The sequence below is a fragment of the Myotis davidii genome, unplaced genomic scaffold (genome assembly GCF_000327345.1).
Source record: "Myotis davidii unplaced genomic scaffold, ASM32734v1 scaffold569, whole genome shotgun sequence".
Classification (NCBI taxonomy): domain Eukaryota; kingdom Metazoa; phylum Chordata; class Mammalia; order Chiroptera; family Vespertilionidae; genus Myotis; species Myotis davidii.
The window spans coordinates 853378-872091 of record NW_006299876.1 but is presented as its reverse complement, the minus strand read 5'-3'; the positions used below and the strand labels follow the sequence as shown (position 1 = coordinate 872091).

Below are 18714 nucleotides of genomic sequence, written 5' to 3'. Positions count from 1 at the left end.
GGAGCAGCTTTGGGAAGACCAATTTAGAAAGCAATGCTCTTTCCCCCTCAGGTCAGACAGTCTTTTCTGGCTGATTAAGGCAAGAGCGTCTTTTCTTCAAATTCCCCCACTCCACTTCTTTCTGGAAAAAGCCTAACTCTTTAGGCACCCTGCTTTTTTGATCTGAGACAGATAGCAGATTAGAAACAAGAATCTATCTTCCCCCAGTTTTCTCTCACTGGTTAAAAAGACACCTGTAATTAGATTGGATGTCTGCTGTCATTCAATTCTCGAGTTTTTCTTTGGCTCTGCAATCATTAAGCAGTGGGTAGTTTCTAGTAGGCAGTGTTTTCAGCCCATTTGTCATTTTCGTTGCCGCAATTATATTTACCTGACAATTAACCATTGGTTGTGGAGAATTATTTCCAAATATTATGCCTGATACATATATATAGAGAGAGATGGTTCCTACTTTCACTGAAATAAAGAATCAGGAACTTGTGTTTTTAAATATTATTCCTTCAAAGTACATCTTCTCAATAATTACAGAGATTCCTTTTAAGGTAAATCAGTTCTTTAAAATTGTGTGAAATAAAAATGTGTACATGAATCCATTTATTGCAGCGTGAGCTGTTCGTTATAGATCTTCATACCAAACGGATCCTCTAGTGTTCCCTGCAGTTGAGTGTTAAAATTATTCCAAAGAACAATCCAGGGTACTAATTGGGTCTTGTCATCTGTCTGAAATGGATGAAGGATTTTCTTTAACTTGGCCTCCAAGATAGACCAGCGGTGTGTCAACAAATGGTTTTACTGGGAGGGGAAGTAAATTTCCATTGATCACACTGGCATATCTCCCAGTTTGTGTTTATATCCTCTCAGTCAAGTCCTAAGAGAAATATGTATTGTGTCTCTTGTTGTTCATAAGTCTGAAAAATGGTTTCTTCTTTGAAATCAGCGTAAAGCACCACCCACTGGCTTCCAGAGGGAATTTTTATTTCAAACTTATTTATAAGCTTCAAAAGAAGTTCTGAGCAAAGTAGCAGGAGGCTATGAGTAGTGTGTTTAAAAGTATGCTTAACTTATTACACAACAGACTTGGCTTTGGGGGCAGAGAAAAGAGAAACTTAGGAGAGAAAATGTGCAATTTGATCCACCCAGTGTGGTTTCCTAGTTGGAAACAACTAGGAACAACACACCCAATCCTTAGCAGGAAGTTGGCCTTCGTGTAAATAATGTGTGATATCCTAGGTTCATTTGATTCTGTTTTCAAAATGAGCATGTATAGCAGAACAAGCTGGACGGGAGGCAGCCGTAATTGATCAAGATTTCCAGGAACATAAACAAAATATTTTCAAAGCAACCTTTTGCAGAAGAATTGGTGTTAAATCATTGTTGCTAGATGGTATGCCCTGGTTCTATGTAATGGAAGGTTAAACAGATTCTTGAAACAACAAAGACACCCTTCAAAATGATCTATTCTTCCAGGGCAATACAAAAGGGGTTTGCCCATTTTTGTTTTGATTGCTTCAGCTTTAAACAGGAATGGTAATTTCAGTACACGGGCACTTTAGTACCTTGCATGAAAGCAAGACATCAATTCTTGAGATGTAATCAGAAAGTACATTGCCTTATGTTTTATTTCCTTTAATCATTCTTCTTCTTTGATGGAGTGCTGGGCTTTCTAATAGAAAAGGGGAGGTTTAGAATTGCAGGCTTAGAAGAATGGTTTAAAATAGCCATCTTTCGTTTTTAAATTGCCAGGAGCCTGGTAATAACATGTCATTTTGAAGGTAATTGTTAACTATACCGTTACATTGATATAAAAAAAGAGATCTACCTGGGAAAATAGATGTTAATAGCAAATATGATATTTCCAAGACAATAATTGGAAATATTTTTGAATGATATACCCTATAGTGCATGGCTGAAATACTGACATGCTAAACAGTTGTTTTTTTTCATTTATTAGAGTGCCTATCATAGTCTCATTGGTAGGATATTCAGTTAGTGATCATCAGGAGATTTCTTTTCACTGATGTTGTACAACTGTCATTCCAGTTCTCATTCACTTTCTCCCAATTCATTTAAATTACAGTATCGATCACACTGCAATTAAATGTTTTGGGGAAATGAGATTCAGTCCTATTAATCTTACTTAATTAACTATTCTAAATCTTAAGAAAAATTTTACTGCCTAACAAAGTTATTAGTAAAATTAATAAAGTAGTTATCTTTAAGATATCTAATAGTTCTGAAATAAAAGACCAATTTGTTGGGGCATAAACTCATAACTGCTCCTGAAGATCATATGTTGAAACAAGTAGCCAGGAATCACTTTGGGAGGGAAAGTAAAAATATTAGCTATGAAATCACAAGTGTATACGATGTATGGGAGTTCTGTTTTCTGGAAGGCCCCTTCCAGGTACACATTTAGTGCCATGGTGTTGTGCATGTTTTACCCTCTTATTTATTTTTGCCAACAATGTTCCTATTTCAGAGTAACCAGTAATTTCCATTGTAGGACTATGGGACCAAATATTGGAAGTAAACTGAGGACGGCATTTTAGGAAATGTTTAGGGAGAATAACAGGCAATTGAGGAGATAGATAGCAGAGGTTGTGGGAGAATAAATAAGACTGTACAAGATAACTGCATTCATTCATTTGCTGTCGGTTACTTCAGTCTGACACATTGGTATGCCTCTCACAATGTGGATGCTTTACCTGCCCTGGCTCATTCTGAGCAGACTTTGGCTATTTATTTAGCACAGTAGGGCCTGTTCCTTGGATTACCTGCCTAGGCTTAACAGTCTGAAAAATCACTGGAATTTGGATAGGGAAACTACAAGAAACTCAAAGCCTCTTTTCAACATTTACTGAGCACTTACAATGACTGAGCCACAGGGCTTGACACTAAAATGAAGAAAGGAGTAAGACAGAGTGCCTGCCTTCAAGGAGCTCATGCTCTAATGGGGAAGATAGAGAAGTAATGAAAAATGCACCCAATAATGTGATAGATGTAATGATAGAGCTATGCAAAACAGTTGGCACACAGAGGTGAGAGCAACTAATTCTGCCTGGACAGAACATTGGGGAAGAAATGAGCTGAGTTCTAAAGGATAGGTAAGAGTTCCCCAAGCAGACAAGATAAGGCATTCAGAATAGAGGGAACAGCATGTACAAAAGCAGAGAGGAATGGGACTATGTGAGAGTGATTATAAATAGTCCCACTATAGCTAAAACTCAGCATACGAATGAGAAGGCGATGAAAGGAGAGAGTGAAGAAGTAGTCAAAAACCATATAAATCATGGAGGACTCTGCATGCCTTAATAATAAGGAAGGATCTGAAGCTATTAAAAGGTGTGGATGATGGTTTGCAGATAGGTATACATGGAGAACAAGAGACCAAGAAATTAAGAAAAACTGAACTAAAGTGAATGGAGAATACAAAACTGGTTCAACATATTTTAAAGAGATAGACCCAACAGGGTGGGGGGTAAAGTTAATAATTAAGTTTAGAAAATGAGGAAAACAAGACCCACAGTGATGCCCACATTACCAACTTAGGTAAATACACACATATACCACTTATACGATGATTAGGGAGCAAAGGAGAAAAAGCAGGGTTTGGTAAGGGGTAAAAAAAATGATGAAATCAGTTTTAAACTTGTTGAGCTTGAGGTACCTTAAAGGATTCAAATAAAAAGATATAGTAGGTATTTGCACATCAGGTGAGACTCTGGACAGGAGAAAATTTTGGCATGTAGAGATGGGAGTTAAAGCTGTGAGAATAGAAGAGATTACCCAAAGAGAATGATTTCACAGGATTTTCCAGCATTTTCATAAGTCAGTATCTCTATTTCCTGCACTGATGATAGATACGGTCCAAAAGAGTGGAAAATTCAAGTCCCTTTCTTATATCTTTGAAGTGCATTCTAGCGATATGATTTCTTTTCACGGAAGTAGATTACTTTCCTGATTGTGTTTTGCTAAGGTTAATATTAAAATTGACTGATACTCACTTTTCAGGAACCAGTTGCATAGTGAGGGTAATTTTAAGTCAGGCATTTATGTGCCCAGCATCAGGAGAAAGTCAGTCAGAGATGAAAACTAAGCCACAGTGAACAGGACATCATTACAAGTTGGTCATCAAATTCTTTTTTAAGGCAGTTAGTATCAGCATTAAAGGAACTGGATGTATTAACCCATTTCACAGATGGGCAAACTGAGGCAAAGCATTGTGGTACTATTTATGGTGGCTCTGAAGTTCAATAAAACCAAGAGTAGTATGTTGCACTCTCAAATTCTTTTATACCAATGCTAAAGCTCCTTCTTGCTTTGCACAATGAGAGAAAAATTAAAATGTTGCTGAAAATGTTGTGTGGTAATTGTTTTTATTTTATTCTCTTTTTTTTTCTTGTATCTAGGAATCATACATAAAGGGAACGGAGAAAATATCTTTATTTCCCAGCAGCCCCCAGTCATATCAACTATAATGGGTAATGGACACCAACGGAGTGTAGCCTGCACCAACTGCAATGGCCCAGCCCACAACAACAAACTCTTTGCTCCTGTTGCTTTGGCTTCTGGCCCTGATGGTAGTGTGTATGTTGGCGACTTCAATTTTGTAAGGCGAATATTCCCCTCAGGAAACTCTGTTGGTATTTTGGAATTAAGGTAAGTCTCTTCTAATCTCTGTGTTTACCGGATAAGAAAAAGCAAGAATGAGATAACGTGAAGAGACAAGGCATTGCCAGGAGCAGGATATACAGTTGCCCATATTGTAGCCCTGAAGTAAGATGCAGAAATTAGGGATGCAGTACATAGGTCAGCATGCCTACTCCTCCGACCTGAAGGAAACTTTGAGTACTGCTTTGGATAACCAGGAAGTGTTGACATCCCTGTATGTGTGGCTTTCCCTGTGTGCACTGCCATCACTGACATGGATCTCAATACTTCCAAGTGCTCAGGTAAGTCACTCAACCCCTTTTGGCCACTACAAAGACCGATTGGAAATACCTATTCTGCTCTAGGTGTGTTGCCAGATTCAAAAGGCTAATCTTTCTAAACTCTTCAGGTCCAATTTTTTAAAGTGGTCACTTCATATAAAAGAAAATGTAAGTCTGTGTTTACATGGCATGATAAAAAAGGAAGATTGAGTTTTTTACCCTTAAAAGCTCTATCCCAATGGGGAGAAAAATGATTAAAGTATTCATCTCGAGACTTTCTTATACTGTTCTAGGAATTTTCTTGAAAGTACAAAGTCAAAACACCTTGAAAAGAATTCATACCTTTTAGTAGTTAATGTCCTGAACTATGTAAACCATAGTTTAATCAGCTTTGTTTTATCCCTTCGGGCCTATAAGACACAAATACATGCCTTCTGGAATCCTAGAAAGGGAAAGCATCCACCTCCATCCCAGCAGGATAGACAGACCTGTTTCTTCTCCCATAGCTAAATTGGTAGAGCCTTCCTTCTAGTTGGTTGTGGCAGCTTTATCTTTGCCATACATCTTTGGAACTTCAGGCTAAAAATTTCTCTAGGTCCCGGAAGATTTTGATGCTATATTATATTTTCATCCTATAAACTGATGTATTAAACAATTGTTGCCATAGGCATCACCTCATTGATCAGAGACTTTGATGGAGCATCTTAAATGTACAGAGCACCATCAAGGCTAGTCAAGGCACATGAAAATTCTTAGGTCATTTTCATTCAACACTTCTGTTCACAGGACCATGGAGATTTGAATACATTTGGACATTCATCTAAATTTCTCGTATTCTTGTGCTTGCTTTGGAATCTACCTCCCTTTTCTCAGACTTAGTTAGTCCTTCACACCTAGCAAGGGAAATCTTCTAGTCCCATACCCCCATCTATTTTTCACATTAATTCACTCCAGTTTTAATACATTCCTTAATTAGAATTGCAAACGCTGTCATAGAGAAGAAAGCTGTTAAATCCCTTGGCTAATAAAAAAATGGACTGTAAAATTAAGATTTTAGAAAGATAAAGCACATCTATAGAGTCTAGAGAAGGACTAATTCATACCAACCTGCCCTAATCAAATGTTCATATACCTCAGGATGTCACAGGGACTTGTCATTTCCAGCAGTATATCTCTTTGGGTAACTACTTACTGGGAAACCAAAGAGGAAGGCTAGGATGGTTGTACGCCTAGACTTGGAAATGATTTATACAACATTCTAGATTGTTTTCAAAATCCTAGAGATGCTCAGTCTACATGATGCCAAACATGGACGGAACACTGAACAATTCATTCACCATCTGAAAGTTTCCAGTTATACAGATAGGGACTGTCAGGTAGACAGGGCTCTTGTCTTGCTGAGCCTATATACTGAACCCTATAAAGCTAATCCTATATCGCCATCTCCTCAAATAAAAAAATCTTAGGATTACCTATAAAAGCAAAGAAAATATTACTATAAAGAAAATCCAGCTAAATATAGTCCTTTTTATTATAATTTAAATGCAAATTTCCCTAAGGTGGAGCAATTGTCATTCATTGATGAGATTCTACTTGGTCAAGGATCCTTAACAGTTCACAAATTTGCATTTTAGTCCAAAGCACCTTATGGCCTTCAACACAAAGTCATTTGAAAAATAAAATAGAATGACTTGGACCCTAATTCCAATGTAATTTTCTCAGTACAAAGAAAAATTAGTTTCTGGCAGTGTGAAGTATTGTCCAGTCCCTTTATTCAGTCTTACACCACAGCACTGTTTTCTCCCATTGTCACAGCTCTTCAAACACAAAGGCTTGCACACACCATGAGCTCACACACCCAGGCTCTCCCACTTAGCCTGAGTCTCCCTAGCTGGCTCTTCTGAGCTAACATCCTTTAGAGTAGCTCTTCTTAACTTTTTTTTTTAAATTCTCAGACCCCTTGAGAATCTAAAGGAGTGGGCAAAAGTAAGTTTATAGTTGTTGATATGGAAAAATATATCATACAAGAATAAATAATAATACAAGAACAAGCTCTGTGATTTGTGTACTCACAACTGTAAGCCTATTTTTGCCAGCTCCTGTATTAAAGACTGTGGACCCCCTCCCCAGAAAAAAACAGATTCAGATAAAATCATACATGTAATTTCAAGTTCTCACATATTTTCCTTCTCTCCCTGCATCCCCTCCCCCAGCAACCTACTGTGTGGATGCAGCCCTTTCATATACTCATGTGTAAGAGTCTGTGTATTAGGTTTAAGAAGAAAAAAAATAGTTCTCCCTTCTCTACTCCAACACTCCTGTGACTGGCCATCAGAGAAATTAATTGACTGAATATGCAGGAACATTTTGACCTAATTGACAGGTAACTCCCTAACTGTGTGACTATAGTCAAAAACATCAAACCAGTTTATATCAACAAATATTATCTGTCATGTTTACCGAGAAACTAATATAGTGCTTATTAGATTCAGTTACTTTAAAAGTATCTATCCTGGTCAGTAGCTTATACTGTGTGCATTGCATCTTTCACATGTAATTGGTGAATTTCTCCATTGCTTTATAACTTTTCCAGATGTAAACTTCCTAGAGAGAAATATGTTGATATAATAACGCTTTGCTATCTTAAGAACCATAATGTTCATTGAGTTCTACTGTATATAGATAAAAATTTCATTTTGTACCAATTTTTTGTTAAAATCCGTTAATTTACTTGCCCCCCCCATGTGCATATAATTCATCTTACTTGGTTGAGTCATTTGTTTCCTTGGAAACACAGACTAATATAGTTATTATGTTATTTGTTGCATTTATAGCTGTACCTAGAAGAGTAATATTTTCAATAAGTTATTACAGAAAGGGATAGAGAATGTTCTGTGTCTTCACTTTCTGTCAGGTTACTCATTATATAAGTTAACTGTTCTGTTCTATATTTCCCTATCTATAAAATTGACTTCAAGTTAATATTTGAGCATCCTCTTACATGTTTTATAAAGTTTCACTTGTTTTAAGATCCACAGATTATAGTTCTCAGCCCAAAGTTTGATGACATTTTGAGAGAACATAAAGCTTGCTCCTCTAGGATGTCCTTCTAGATTTCCTTCTCTTCCATCTTCTGTTCTATATTGGGCCCCATTGAACAATTCCAGATGCTTCTTGACATTTCAAAAATTGGAAGACTATAGATTTTTTTTCTAACTTAGCTCTGCTGATCTAAACTGTCCCCAACCGAGTTTCTTTCATCTGACCTCAAAAATAATTTCATTGGTTGCCAATCATTTATTTCATCTAGCTGGTCCCCCACTGGCTGAATGGGGGGGGGGGGAATAAGGGAAAGTCAGTTATGGCTTTATCATTAGCAATATGCCAAGAGCAACAGTATTATTTCTTTTTATTTAAGTATATAGTGCCTTTTGCCTATTCGCTGCAGATTTCACACATATGTACATACCTTAGTGCTTTCTTTCGGTGGGAAATTGAGGTAAGATAATAAAAAAGGAGAGCTATAACACCATGTAATTAAATATGAGTGTCAAAAATACAATATTTGAAGATTTTTTTAAAGATAGAGCCATTTCTAATTTAGGTCTAGGTATCTCTAGCGATTTGCTTCTCATGTTAAAGTTTTATACACACACACATATTTCTGTAACACCAAAGAAACATCACAGATCTGTGAGCTTACTGTTAGAAGAGTCTAGAGCAGTGGTTTTCAACCTTCCTAATGCCTCGACCCTTTAATACAGTTCCTCATGTTGTGGTGACCCCCAACCATAAAATTATTTTCGTTGCTACTTCATAACTGTAATTTTGCTGCTGTTATGAATCGTAATGTAAATATCTGATATGCAGGATGTATTTTCATTGTTAGAAATTGAACATAATTAAAGCATAGTGATTAATCACAAAACAATATGTAATTATATATGTGTTTTCCGATGGTCTTAGGCGAACCCTGTGAAAGGGTCGTTTGACCCCCAAAGGGGTCATGACCCACAGGTTGAGAACCGCTGGTCTAGAGACTCTTCTAGTCCACAGACACTCTGGTGTAACATAATGCCCATTACATCCATGACATTTGATCATCTCTACTTTGTTTGATCTCTTTTAATAACAGGAAACTTAAATAGTTCTCTAGACAGCTCATTAAATCTTTGGAGTACTCTATTAGAAAATTGTTGCTTATATTGAACTAAAATCTGCCTTCATGGAACATCCACTCAGTAGTGACAAAGGTTAATGTTTGAAACAGCCCAGAAGCCATGTCCCTCTTTACCTGATAAACTTTTATCAGTATGAAGAGATATCATAGGTTCCTGGGCTTTTTCTTCTCCAGTCTAAATAGCCCAAGTCCTTCAACTATTTCTCATCAACTATGACTATTTCTTTTTCCTTTGATTATGGTCTTCAGGACACTTTTTAGTTTTCTAAATCTAATAGGGATAAGTATATAAGTAAAAATAGGAGACACATATCAAGTTCTCTGCAAAAATTCAAATATGAATACCCATCTTACTCTCCTCTTGCCTTCTAATTTCAAAAAAATCTATTAGAAAACCAATTAAGCATGACTAGAAATGATTTATTCTTTACAAAAACCCTATGCTGTTATTGTTCAAGATGCTGTTAATCTCCACAATTTATTGTGTCCTTTCCGTTAAAATGAAAGAAAGAAGAAAATAAGAGCCTGGCAATTTTTTCTTGGTACCTTGAGTAATTTGGACTGGACAAATGTCAATGTAACATGAAAATTTATCTTGATTTTACTCTTTCCTACACAGAGACTGGTTAATATTTACTACATTGTTCTCAGGTCTCAACTCCTGGCATTGACTGAGGGTTAAATAGAACAGGAATAACACCTACTTGGGGGCAGTTAGCATGCTGAGGGGCAATGGAACTTTTAGAGCACTCTGCTAAAGAATAAAATGGAACCCCAACTTTGAGATCTCTGATAATGTCTGAGAAATGACCAAGAACCATCCTTCTGTCAACAGCACTGAAGCTATAAATAGAGAAACACTCATGTAGATTAACTAGGTGGTTACCTCCCCAGTGTGATCTCATGTCTTGTCTTATCAGTGGCTTTCAAAAGTTCCCTCCAACTCACCCAAAAACATCTTCACTGGCCTTGCACATGCCCCAAATTTCTACTCTAGAAAATGTGTTCCTTTGAGTTAAGACATTGTATCTCTTAAGCGTTCCCACAAGAACCTCTTTTAGAATGACCCATCGAGCTAAAATCCTCCTTAGTCCCTGGGCATGGATTCATTTGTCAGATTTATTTTCAAAGGAACTGCTAGCTGAAAGCAGGATCCTAAAACACAAGACAGGTAAGTTGTGATAAGGGCTATAGACAGGGCTGGAGCAAGGGGGAGGCTAGTCTTAGATAAGTGTAGTGGCATTGGAAGCACTAAGATGTCAGTGAATGGCAGGAATGGGAACTTGGTCTTCTGAGGAAGAATGCCAGGGAAGGATGAGCAGGAAGGAAAGTCTGTTCTTTAACATTAAATATTTCAGGCTAAGTATTAAGGAAAGAAGCTGAGGAGAGCATGAAGAACAAGTAAAATGTTGCAGCCACCACTGAGCAGGCCAGGCAAATTCTCATGATTCCAGGTCACTAGACAGCAACTTCAAAGTTGGCAAAGTCTCTCTTTCTCCATCTCCCATGTCACGAAAATATAAAAAGAATAGGTCGGACATCATACTAAGTGAAAGTATACCTATTCTATTATTCCATTTATATGTACTATCCAGAATAAGCAAATCCACAGAGACAGAAAATAGATTAGTGGTTGCCTGGGGCTGAGGTAGGTGGGGAATGGGGAGTGACTGCTAATGGATACAGGGTTTCTTCAGGAGATGATGAAAATGTTGTGGAATTGGATGATGGCAATGCTTACACATTTCTATGGATGTACTAGAAACTACTGAATTGTACGTTTAGAAGGGTGAATTTTATGGTGCATGAATTATATCTTAATTATTTTTTTAATTACAAAAGTATAAATGGCTCCTTTAATCATATAGATACTGAACAAAATCAAAGATCAACTTCAAAATCCTACCATCAGTAGTGTTCCTTGTTCTAAAAAGATTTGTAATTCTACTCCTTTCTCCTCCTAACTCATGGCAAGCTTCAAGTCAGTCAATTGCCAAGTGGCAGTGCCACTGATGGGCCAAGGCCCTTGTGAAGAGCTCACACACTGGCACCTCAGCATGCAGTCAGTTGCTAGCTAGACAGCAGACCGACTTTGGTGGTGGCTCAATGCTAAATCCTTAACTAAAAGTAATTCTGAGACAGAACAAGGTCACACACTGGAAATAAATTCCATCATTTTCACTTCCTCTTTCTGAGATATTAATGAGAGAAGCTGCTCTGCATAATATGGGACATCTTTCCAAATTCAGAGTGACATTATTGGCAGGATCAGAAGCAGCTGCTGAAAAGTCAAACCATCCCTTTCCCCCCTCCTTGCTATCACCTAAGATGATTCTGTACCATGAGAATATGTTGTGGGTAAAATCATGTTTTAATGAGTTCCTTCTAGTACTTTCACAACTCAGCTTCCTCCAGGAGGATCAACCATGTAACAGTGATTAAAACCACCCTCCAGCACACTCAACCAGGATTGTAGAGGCCACAAAAACAAGCAAGTGCCCAGAGACAAAGAGACTCAAAAAGGTTCAAATGCCTGAGGCCAGGTTTCTAATCAGAGATCCCCTTCTTACCTTTTGACCTTTTGTGTCAACCCACAGGATACATACCCTTTTGAGGCAGGCCAGAGAAAAGGAAAAGTCAGTGGATCATGACCTGTGGCCCAACTAGTAAAATCCCAGGAATATTGTCTTTAAAGAGCGTTGAATTAGTAGTAGCAGACAGCTTCAAATGAAATCATGTTGTGTCTTTTCTTCTTGCCTGATGTTCTGAAGAATAAGAATATTTTCTAGTTTAGATAAAAAGATTTGTTATCTTTGTGTTTTTCCAAGTGACATAAAGGGCCAGATTTAAAAGGATTTTAAAATTAAAATGACTATATTTCACAGATGATTATAGACTTCTAAATCTGGGCAGATTTGACCCAAAGTCAGGCTTGTCAGACTGCACTCCCTATGTGAGAAGCCTCATAGCAGATCCCAGAGTGAAATACCCTATGCCTAATGGCTTACAGATCAGGGGCCCCCAACGTGTTCTGCTTCTTTTGACCTGATAGTGCTGTTTCACCCATTGCAGTTGCCCCTTGGAGCTCGAACAGCTGGAACACACAAGGACCTAGTAGTTGATATACATGATATTTTACTGAAGCTATTTTGATGCCGGTGACATTCTGTCATGGTCTAAGAGAAAACCTTTATACTTTAAATTTAATTTTTTAATATTGCTGAGTGATGTACTAACGTGCACAAGTAATGTCCTCATCTTATCTCTGAGGTCATATAAGTGTCTTAGGGTTTGGTTTGGGATGCCAGTAATCTTGGAATGTCCCACAAGACCCAGTAATAAAACAGGGATTTTGCATTTTGGTAAGGTGGCTTTCAAATCAGAAGCTAGAATGCTCAGGCCCTTTGCAGTGGCTACTTCCTGAAACCTCAGCCCAGCTGTTTTTGAACCTTATTTTGTGTCTGAATCACCAGCTGAGTTTGTTAAAAATCAAATCCCCAGGTTCCTCTCCCACCTCGAGATTCTGACTCAGTATGACTAGGAGAGCCCCAGGAAACTGCACACATGGCAAGAGCCCGAGTGATTCTGATAAAAATGGTCCAGAGAGGGCTTTTTGCAAAAACTGCCTTAGCGCTTTGCCCACCCACCAAACAGGATGTTCAATCACCTTGATACCATCTTAGCAGGAGAACCAGCAGTGATTGGGTCCACTCAGGCTTGCATATCTGACTAAATGATCCCTCCCCATAGAGTCTCTCTGACAGCCACAAGCTGAGTTAGGATTGGTGTGTCTGGTGAGATTTGCCCTGTTGAATGATACTGATGCCTCTCTATTTGCTTTTACTTGCTACTCGTGGATACCTTGTGCACCCTAGAAACAGAGACACCAGACATAGGTAAGCAAATCACATGGGCAGCTGCCTAATGCCCCTTCTTGCCTAAGAGGCCACTTCCTAATAATGTGCTAACAGGGAAATTTTACTTCTTAACTAAAGTTAAAGGAGTAATGTGAAAGTGAACTTGGAAATTCTGACTCAGGTAAGTTTCTTCCAAAAGAAGAGAACGCCATTAAGTGGGAATTTGCTGGAGGACCAGAATATACTGAAAAGATATTAAGTGAAAGCTTGTTGCTCAGCACTTTAGGGGAAAGCAAGGCCTTAAGTCTCTTCATTTTTTCCTTGGGTGATATCACAACTGAGACTGTATGTTCCAATAGCTTCAGTGCTTTCCAGTTGCAGGTAGAGAGAGGGGGAATGCAGCAGGCTTCCTCAATCCAGAAATACAGTTGATAAGAATAATGAGAGACAGTGACCACATGATCTTCTTGAACAAGATGTTTCCTTTTTTCTTTTATGTGACCTCGTGATTTTTAGTTCTTCTTACCAAAAAGAAATAACAGGAAAACTGTAAACTGACCATTTACCAACAATGACACAAAGCTCCAAAATTAATCATAATGAGTATTTCTGTTCAATTTGTTTATGCATTACACTTGTCAAAACTGTTCTAAATTACCTGAAATTACCGAGGAGAAAATTGAATTTGTTCACTTCCGAATGCCAATTGTCATCACAATGGCACTGATAGGATTTTTAATTTGGATTTTGTTTGGGAAGATGCCACTTCCTAAATGCCAGTGCACACACTCAGCCTTGTTACTTTAGCATAACTAATTTCTTAAACAAATTAGGTTGGTTGTCAAATTGCTTACTGGTAAAGTGTTGCATAGTATTAATTATAAGCATTAATTGCCCATTTTACAATCTATGTGATTTTTAACTAGCGTGAATGAAGTGATTTTTGTTCAGTTGAAGGGCGTTGCCCAAATGTAAAACTAACCAGAGGGTGACAGTAAGTCTAACAATGAAGTTATAAAAGAAATCTTCACATATCCCAAATTGCAATATGCATTTAGACATGAGGGATTCGAACAAATTGGAATTTAGTCCAGTGTTTTTTCTTTGCTAGATTTGGCATGTTTTCAGAGAGTAAAAAGAAACCAATCTAAAAAGAGCTGAAGTACGCTTGGGAAATGGCATGAAATAGTAAGAAATGACATATCAGTATAGGAGACCTTCCTGACTGTTGGCTGTCAAGAAAATAACATTAATCAGATTTGAATTTGGTTTGTTGGGCTATTCCATTTTCTAAAGGCCAGTGCACAAAGTTTAAGAACAGCTCAGCTAAATAGGATATGCTGCTCAGTTAGAAGAAGGCAAGAACACACTGATTTTTTTTCTTTGCCACCTGTAGAACCAGAATATTCTGAAGGTATTTTGTACTCTCGGTCACATATGATCTAATTTACTCTAGGTCCAGGCACAGGCTTGTTAGTGACCCTGGGCAAGCCCTCTGTGTGTCTGGGTTTCCCCAGCTGAGATTTGAGGAGAATGACGATTCTAACTTCCCTCACAGGCACATTGGGAGTATTTGTTAATAAATGCATGTAATACATTCAAAAGTGCGTTTGTACAAATACCACTTCTCTTAGAAAAACAGCCCATGGACTTTTCCTAAACAAAACCTGATTCATCTGGCTTAGGCGAAACTTCCATAAACAGGCTACCGAAGTATTGAAAGTTGTTTTCAGGAAGGGTTGTGACCCTTCTCCTTTAGTCTAGAAAGATATAAGGGCACTGAAGAAATTTTATTCTGAAGGCAAAAATTCAACCAGATATGTAAACACTTTTACTCAAACCTGTATTTAAGCAGTCTTTGCTACAGAGATGCCTTGTCTGACATGACTGCCAAATCAATTCTGGAGTCTGTTGGGGCCCTTTAAAGTTTATTTACAGCAGCTGTCATGGTGGTTCCAGGGTTGAAGATGTCCCTGGAATCTACCGGATTCTCTTATTTGATGAAGGTAAGTAGAAAAAAATCAAATATTCCAATTGGATCTGATTTTTTGCCAATTAACACTCTAAACTGGGTCTTTCATCAGTGTTTGCAAGCCTTTACTATCCTTCATATGCATAAATATGCTTAGAGGGCAAATACAATTACAAATAGAATCAGGAACATGCCAGTCCTTAAGGATATCTTAATTATTCCGATGACCTCTCCCCTCCATTTTGCTTGGCAAGTAGCCAAGGCCTGAACTCTTCCATGTCTTAGTTAGTTTCATGTCCTTCAGTTCAGTTTAGTTCAGCACTTACTGAACATCGACCCTGTCAGACACTCTGTTGGCACTAGGGATAGATGAATACAGTTCCTACCTGCAAAGAGCTAACAGTGTAGTTGCAGGAGAGATATGTGAAAATAATAATGCTTAATGCCCAGCACCCAGATCTCAGTTTCCAATACCATTCTCCAATAAAAGGAACCAGGGGTCCTTAGAGAAATGACTCATTGTAATACTGGGACAGGGATTACATAAGATGAACCTGGACCATCTTGTAGTTCCCAAAACTAAGGAAGTGCTAAGGATTGGAAGGAAGGAAGGAAGGAAGGAAGGAAGGAAGGAAAGAAGGAAGGAAGGCCCCACACTAGTGGGGGTATGTCAAAGGGGCACACCAGCCAATAAAAATTCTGCTCCCAAATGTTAAAGTTAGAACAATTTCAGTAACAAAATAAAGTATCAGTTTACAACAGGAGCTTGGAAGGATGATAGTGTCTGCAAATGAGTCAGGAAGCCTGGAAGAGAGGTAGGTTTATGAGGGATAGGAATGGCAGGAAAAGAGAATAACTTCATGTTTGGGAATTGGTGACTGTGAGACATCCAGGCAGTCATCTAGTGGGTATTTGGAGAACTGGGTATGAAAGGTATGTATGAAAAAATGACCTCCTGGGACTTATTCTCTTCTGCTTTTTCCTCTACCCACAATGGATGGTATTGAAATATCAGCATTATTATAGGTTAGCAGTGGCAGTGAATTTTTCTATACTCAGATCCATTACTAGAAAAATGAAGTATCCATCTACTCAGTACATAAGAAGGAAGGTACTTGAATTCTTTCATCTGTTAAGAGAATTTTCCATTTGTGATGAAAGGCAGCCCCCAGGGTTGTATACTGAACAAATTTCTTTGAATAACTTTACCTTTCTCTTCCTTAGCACAAGTCCTGCTCACAAATACTATCTGGCTATGGACCCTATGTCTGAATCACTTTATCTATCAGACACCAATACTCGAAAAGTCTACAAGTTGAAATCTCTTGTGGAAACAAAAGATCTGACTAAGAATTTTGAAGTGGTGGCAGGAACAGGTGATCAGTGCCTTCCGTTTGACCAGAGTCATTGTGGAGATGGTGGGAGAGCATCGGAAGCTTCACTGAACAGCCCTCGAGGTAAAAAAAAAAAAAATCTTTTGGTAATCTGAAGATTTAATTTGATTTCTCCAATTCTTAAGACCATTGCCATGCTGTAGTCTATCTCAATATGCCTCTATCAGACATCTCAAGTCTATCCCAGAAGAAAGGAACAGACAGGATTAAATTTTAGCCAATATGCATTAGTATAGTCATAACTGTTTTTTTTTATTTGAATTAATGCAAAAGTTCAAATATGGCTCCAAACCAATGTTAATTAATTTCACTTATAAAAAATTGAACATGAAAAATTTATAATATTTTTTTTTTGTCTTTCACTTTTTTTTATTTTCAAATATAGCATGTTTTATTTTTTTTCCTCCATTTTTTTTTATTATTAGTTAAGGTATTACAAATGTGTCCTTATCCCCCCCCCATTAACCCTCAACCTCCCCCCGCACACACACTCATGCTCCCATCCCCCTGTTATTAAAATATTGAAATGCTACTTTTCTGGTTGATAATTATTATCCAGAGCCCCCTGAGTGCCTTCCTGATACCCCAACCTCTCCTCAGGGATTGCTTCCTAGAAATTCCCAACAGTCCAACAACTAAATGGTTAATTACTAGCTGGCAGAGAGCTTCAAAAATGCAGGCTTCTTCTACCACTCTTACCATTTAAATATGTTGAATATCTCACAGACTCTAGACATTTCTGGCTTTTGCTTAACAACCAACCTTTAATGAACCTTTTCTCTATTAATTTTAATCATTCTTGAAGCTATGTATATTTTCAATTTATATCATCCCTCGGATAACAAATTCCAATTCTTTTTGCCTTCTGTGAGAGCATGGCCTTTCTTTTTATTTGTCCTAAATTTACTTCTCAATCCTTACGGGCCAATGCTCGGTTCTGTTGCCTGGGATTTGTGAATAAATCTGTGATCTTCCAATTAGCTTCATGATTGTATAGACCTGGATCATGTTGCCATCTTATGCCATAAGCTGAAGGATCAACTTTTAAGTCTGTCATCATATATCATCCACTCTATCTGCTTAATTATTTACTCGTTCTTCTCTAGTCCTTCTTCAAAATGGTGTGTGAGTGTGTGTGTATGTGTGTGTGTGTGTATGTGTGCTTTTATTATAGTTGGTTTTATGAAGTGTTCATTTTAGTGGTTTTTAAGAAGCCAATGTGATCTCTTTTAACTATTATACAAATAGAACACAACAGTTGCACAAAAATTAAAAAAAGAAAATGCAAAAATATTTTCAATAAAGTCACCCATCATCCTATCACATATAGAAAACCACTCTTAACATTTTAGTATATATCTATCTAGACTTTTTTCTATGCCTACCATATATTTTATTTTCTACTAATGGAATCATATTACAGAATGCTATTCTAAAATCTGCTTTTCATAGTTAATTTATTATGAACATCTTTCCATGCCAAAAAAGATATAGTGAAGTCAATGTGTTTAATTTGTTAGATGTTCACTTATTATTTCAAATATTAAGAGTTTACTCTTTAGTCATTTGACATTTGCCATATGGGGATTATATTCCAACCACAATCAAAGTTTAAAGCTTTCCCTTTCTTCAAGACCATATTCAAGTTATATTTGTGCCTTTCATAAAGCCCCTCTGGATAATCACAGCCAATTAAATCTGAATTTCTTTAACAGTGTCTACACTACCCAATTAGCACTTGATTATATTTTGCCTTATTTTACTTAGCAGTTCTTTCATGAACGGGAGGGTTTTTTTTATTACTGAAGTAAGCTGCTTGAGATGAGAAACTACATCTAATATTTCTTCTGAATCTTCCCCACCTCGTTGGCAATATCTTGCACAGTGTGGGATCCACTACACATGTTTATTGTGTAATTGATCAATTAAGTAACTTTTACCTACACCAAGTATTCCTAAGAGGAATTTCAGTGGTGCTTAAAGCAGATAAACTTGTTTCCTTAAGGGAACGTAAGTCCCCAAGTATCATGTTGAAGTGTTTTGAAATGTTTTTTTCTTCTCTGGTGCCAGCTTTCATTTCTTACATGTAGTAGGTCCACATCACATACTTGAATATTGAATGCAGAACTCAGGGGCAACATATAATTAGCTCATCTTTCAAGGAAATATGGGCTGGGTCCCACCTTTACACAGGTTTAAAACACTTATGAGTATTTTAAGGTTTTCTGCATAAGAAATATGGAGGAATCTAGCTTGCATTATGCCTGAAATAGACATCCTCCAGAGTTGCCACTAATATGAAAACCACTCATCTCATCTACCACATTCAACCTGCCACATAGAGGATGACTATATCGGCTTTTTCAAATAAAGCAGATAA

The 18714-nt window shown here is 37.5% G+C and overlaps 1 protein-coding gene across 1 annotated transcript in view; it reads left to right on the top strand.

The window, feature by feature from the left end:
• The window catches only part of TENM1 (teneurin transmembrane protein 1), a 409966-nt gene that overhangs the window by 280445 nt on the left and 110807 nt on the right, over positions 1 to 18714 (top strand). The window contains exons 17-19 of the mRNA XM_006776037.2: positions 4410 to 4659; positions 12987 to 13007; positions 16165 to 16397. Of these exons, the coding sequence (XP_006776100.1) occupies positions 4410 to 4659; positions 12987 to 13007; positions 16165 to 16397 (504 nt within the window). The remainder of the gene's footprint in view (positions 1 to 4409; positions 4660 to 12986; positions 13008 to 16164; positions 16398 to 18714) is intronic.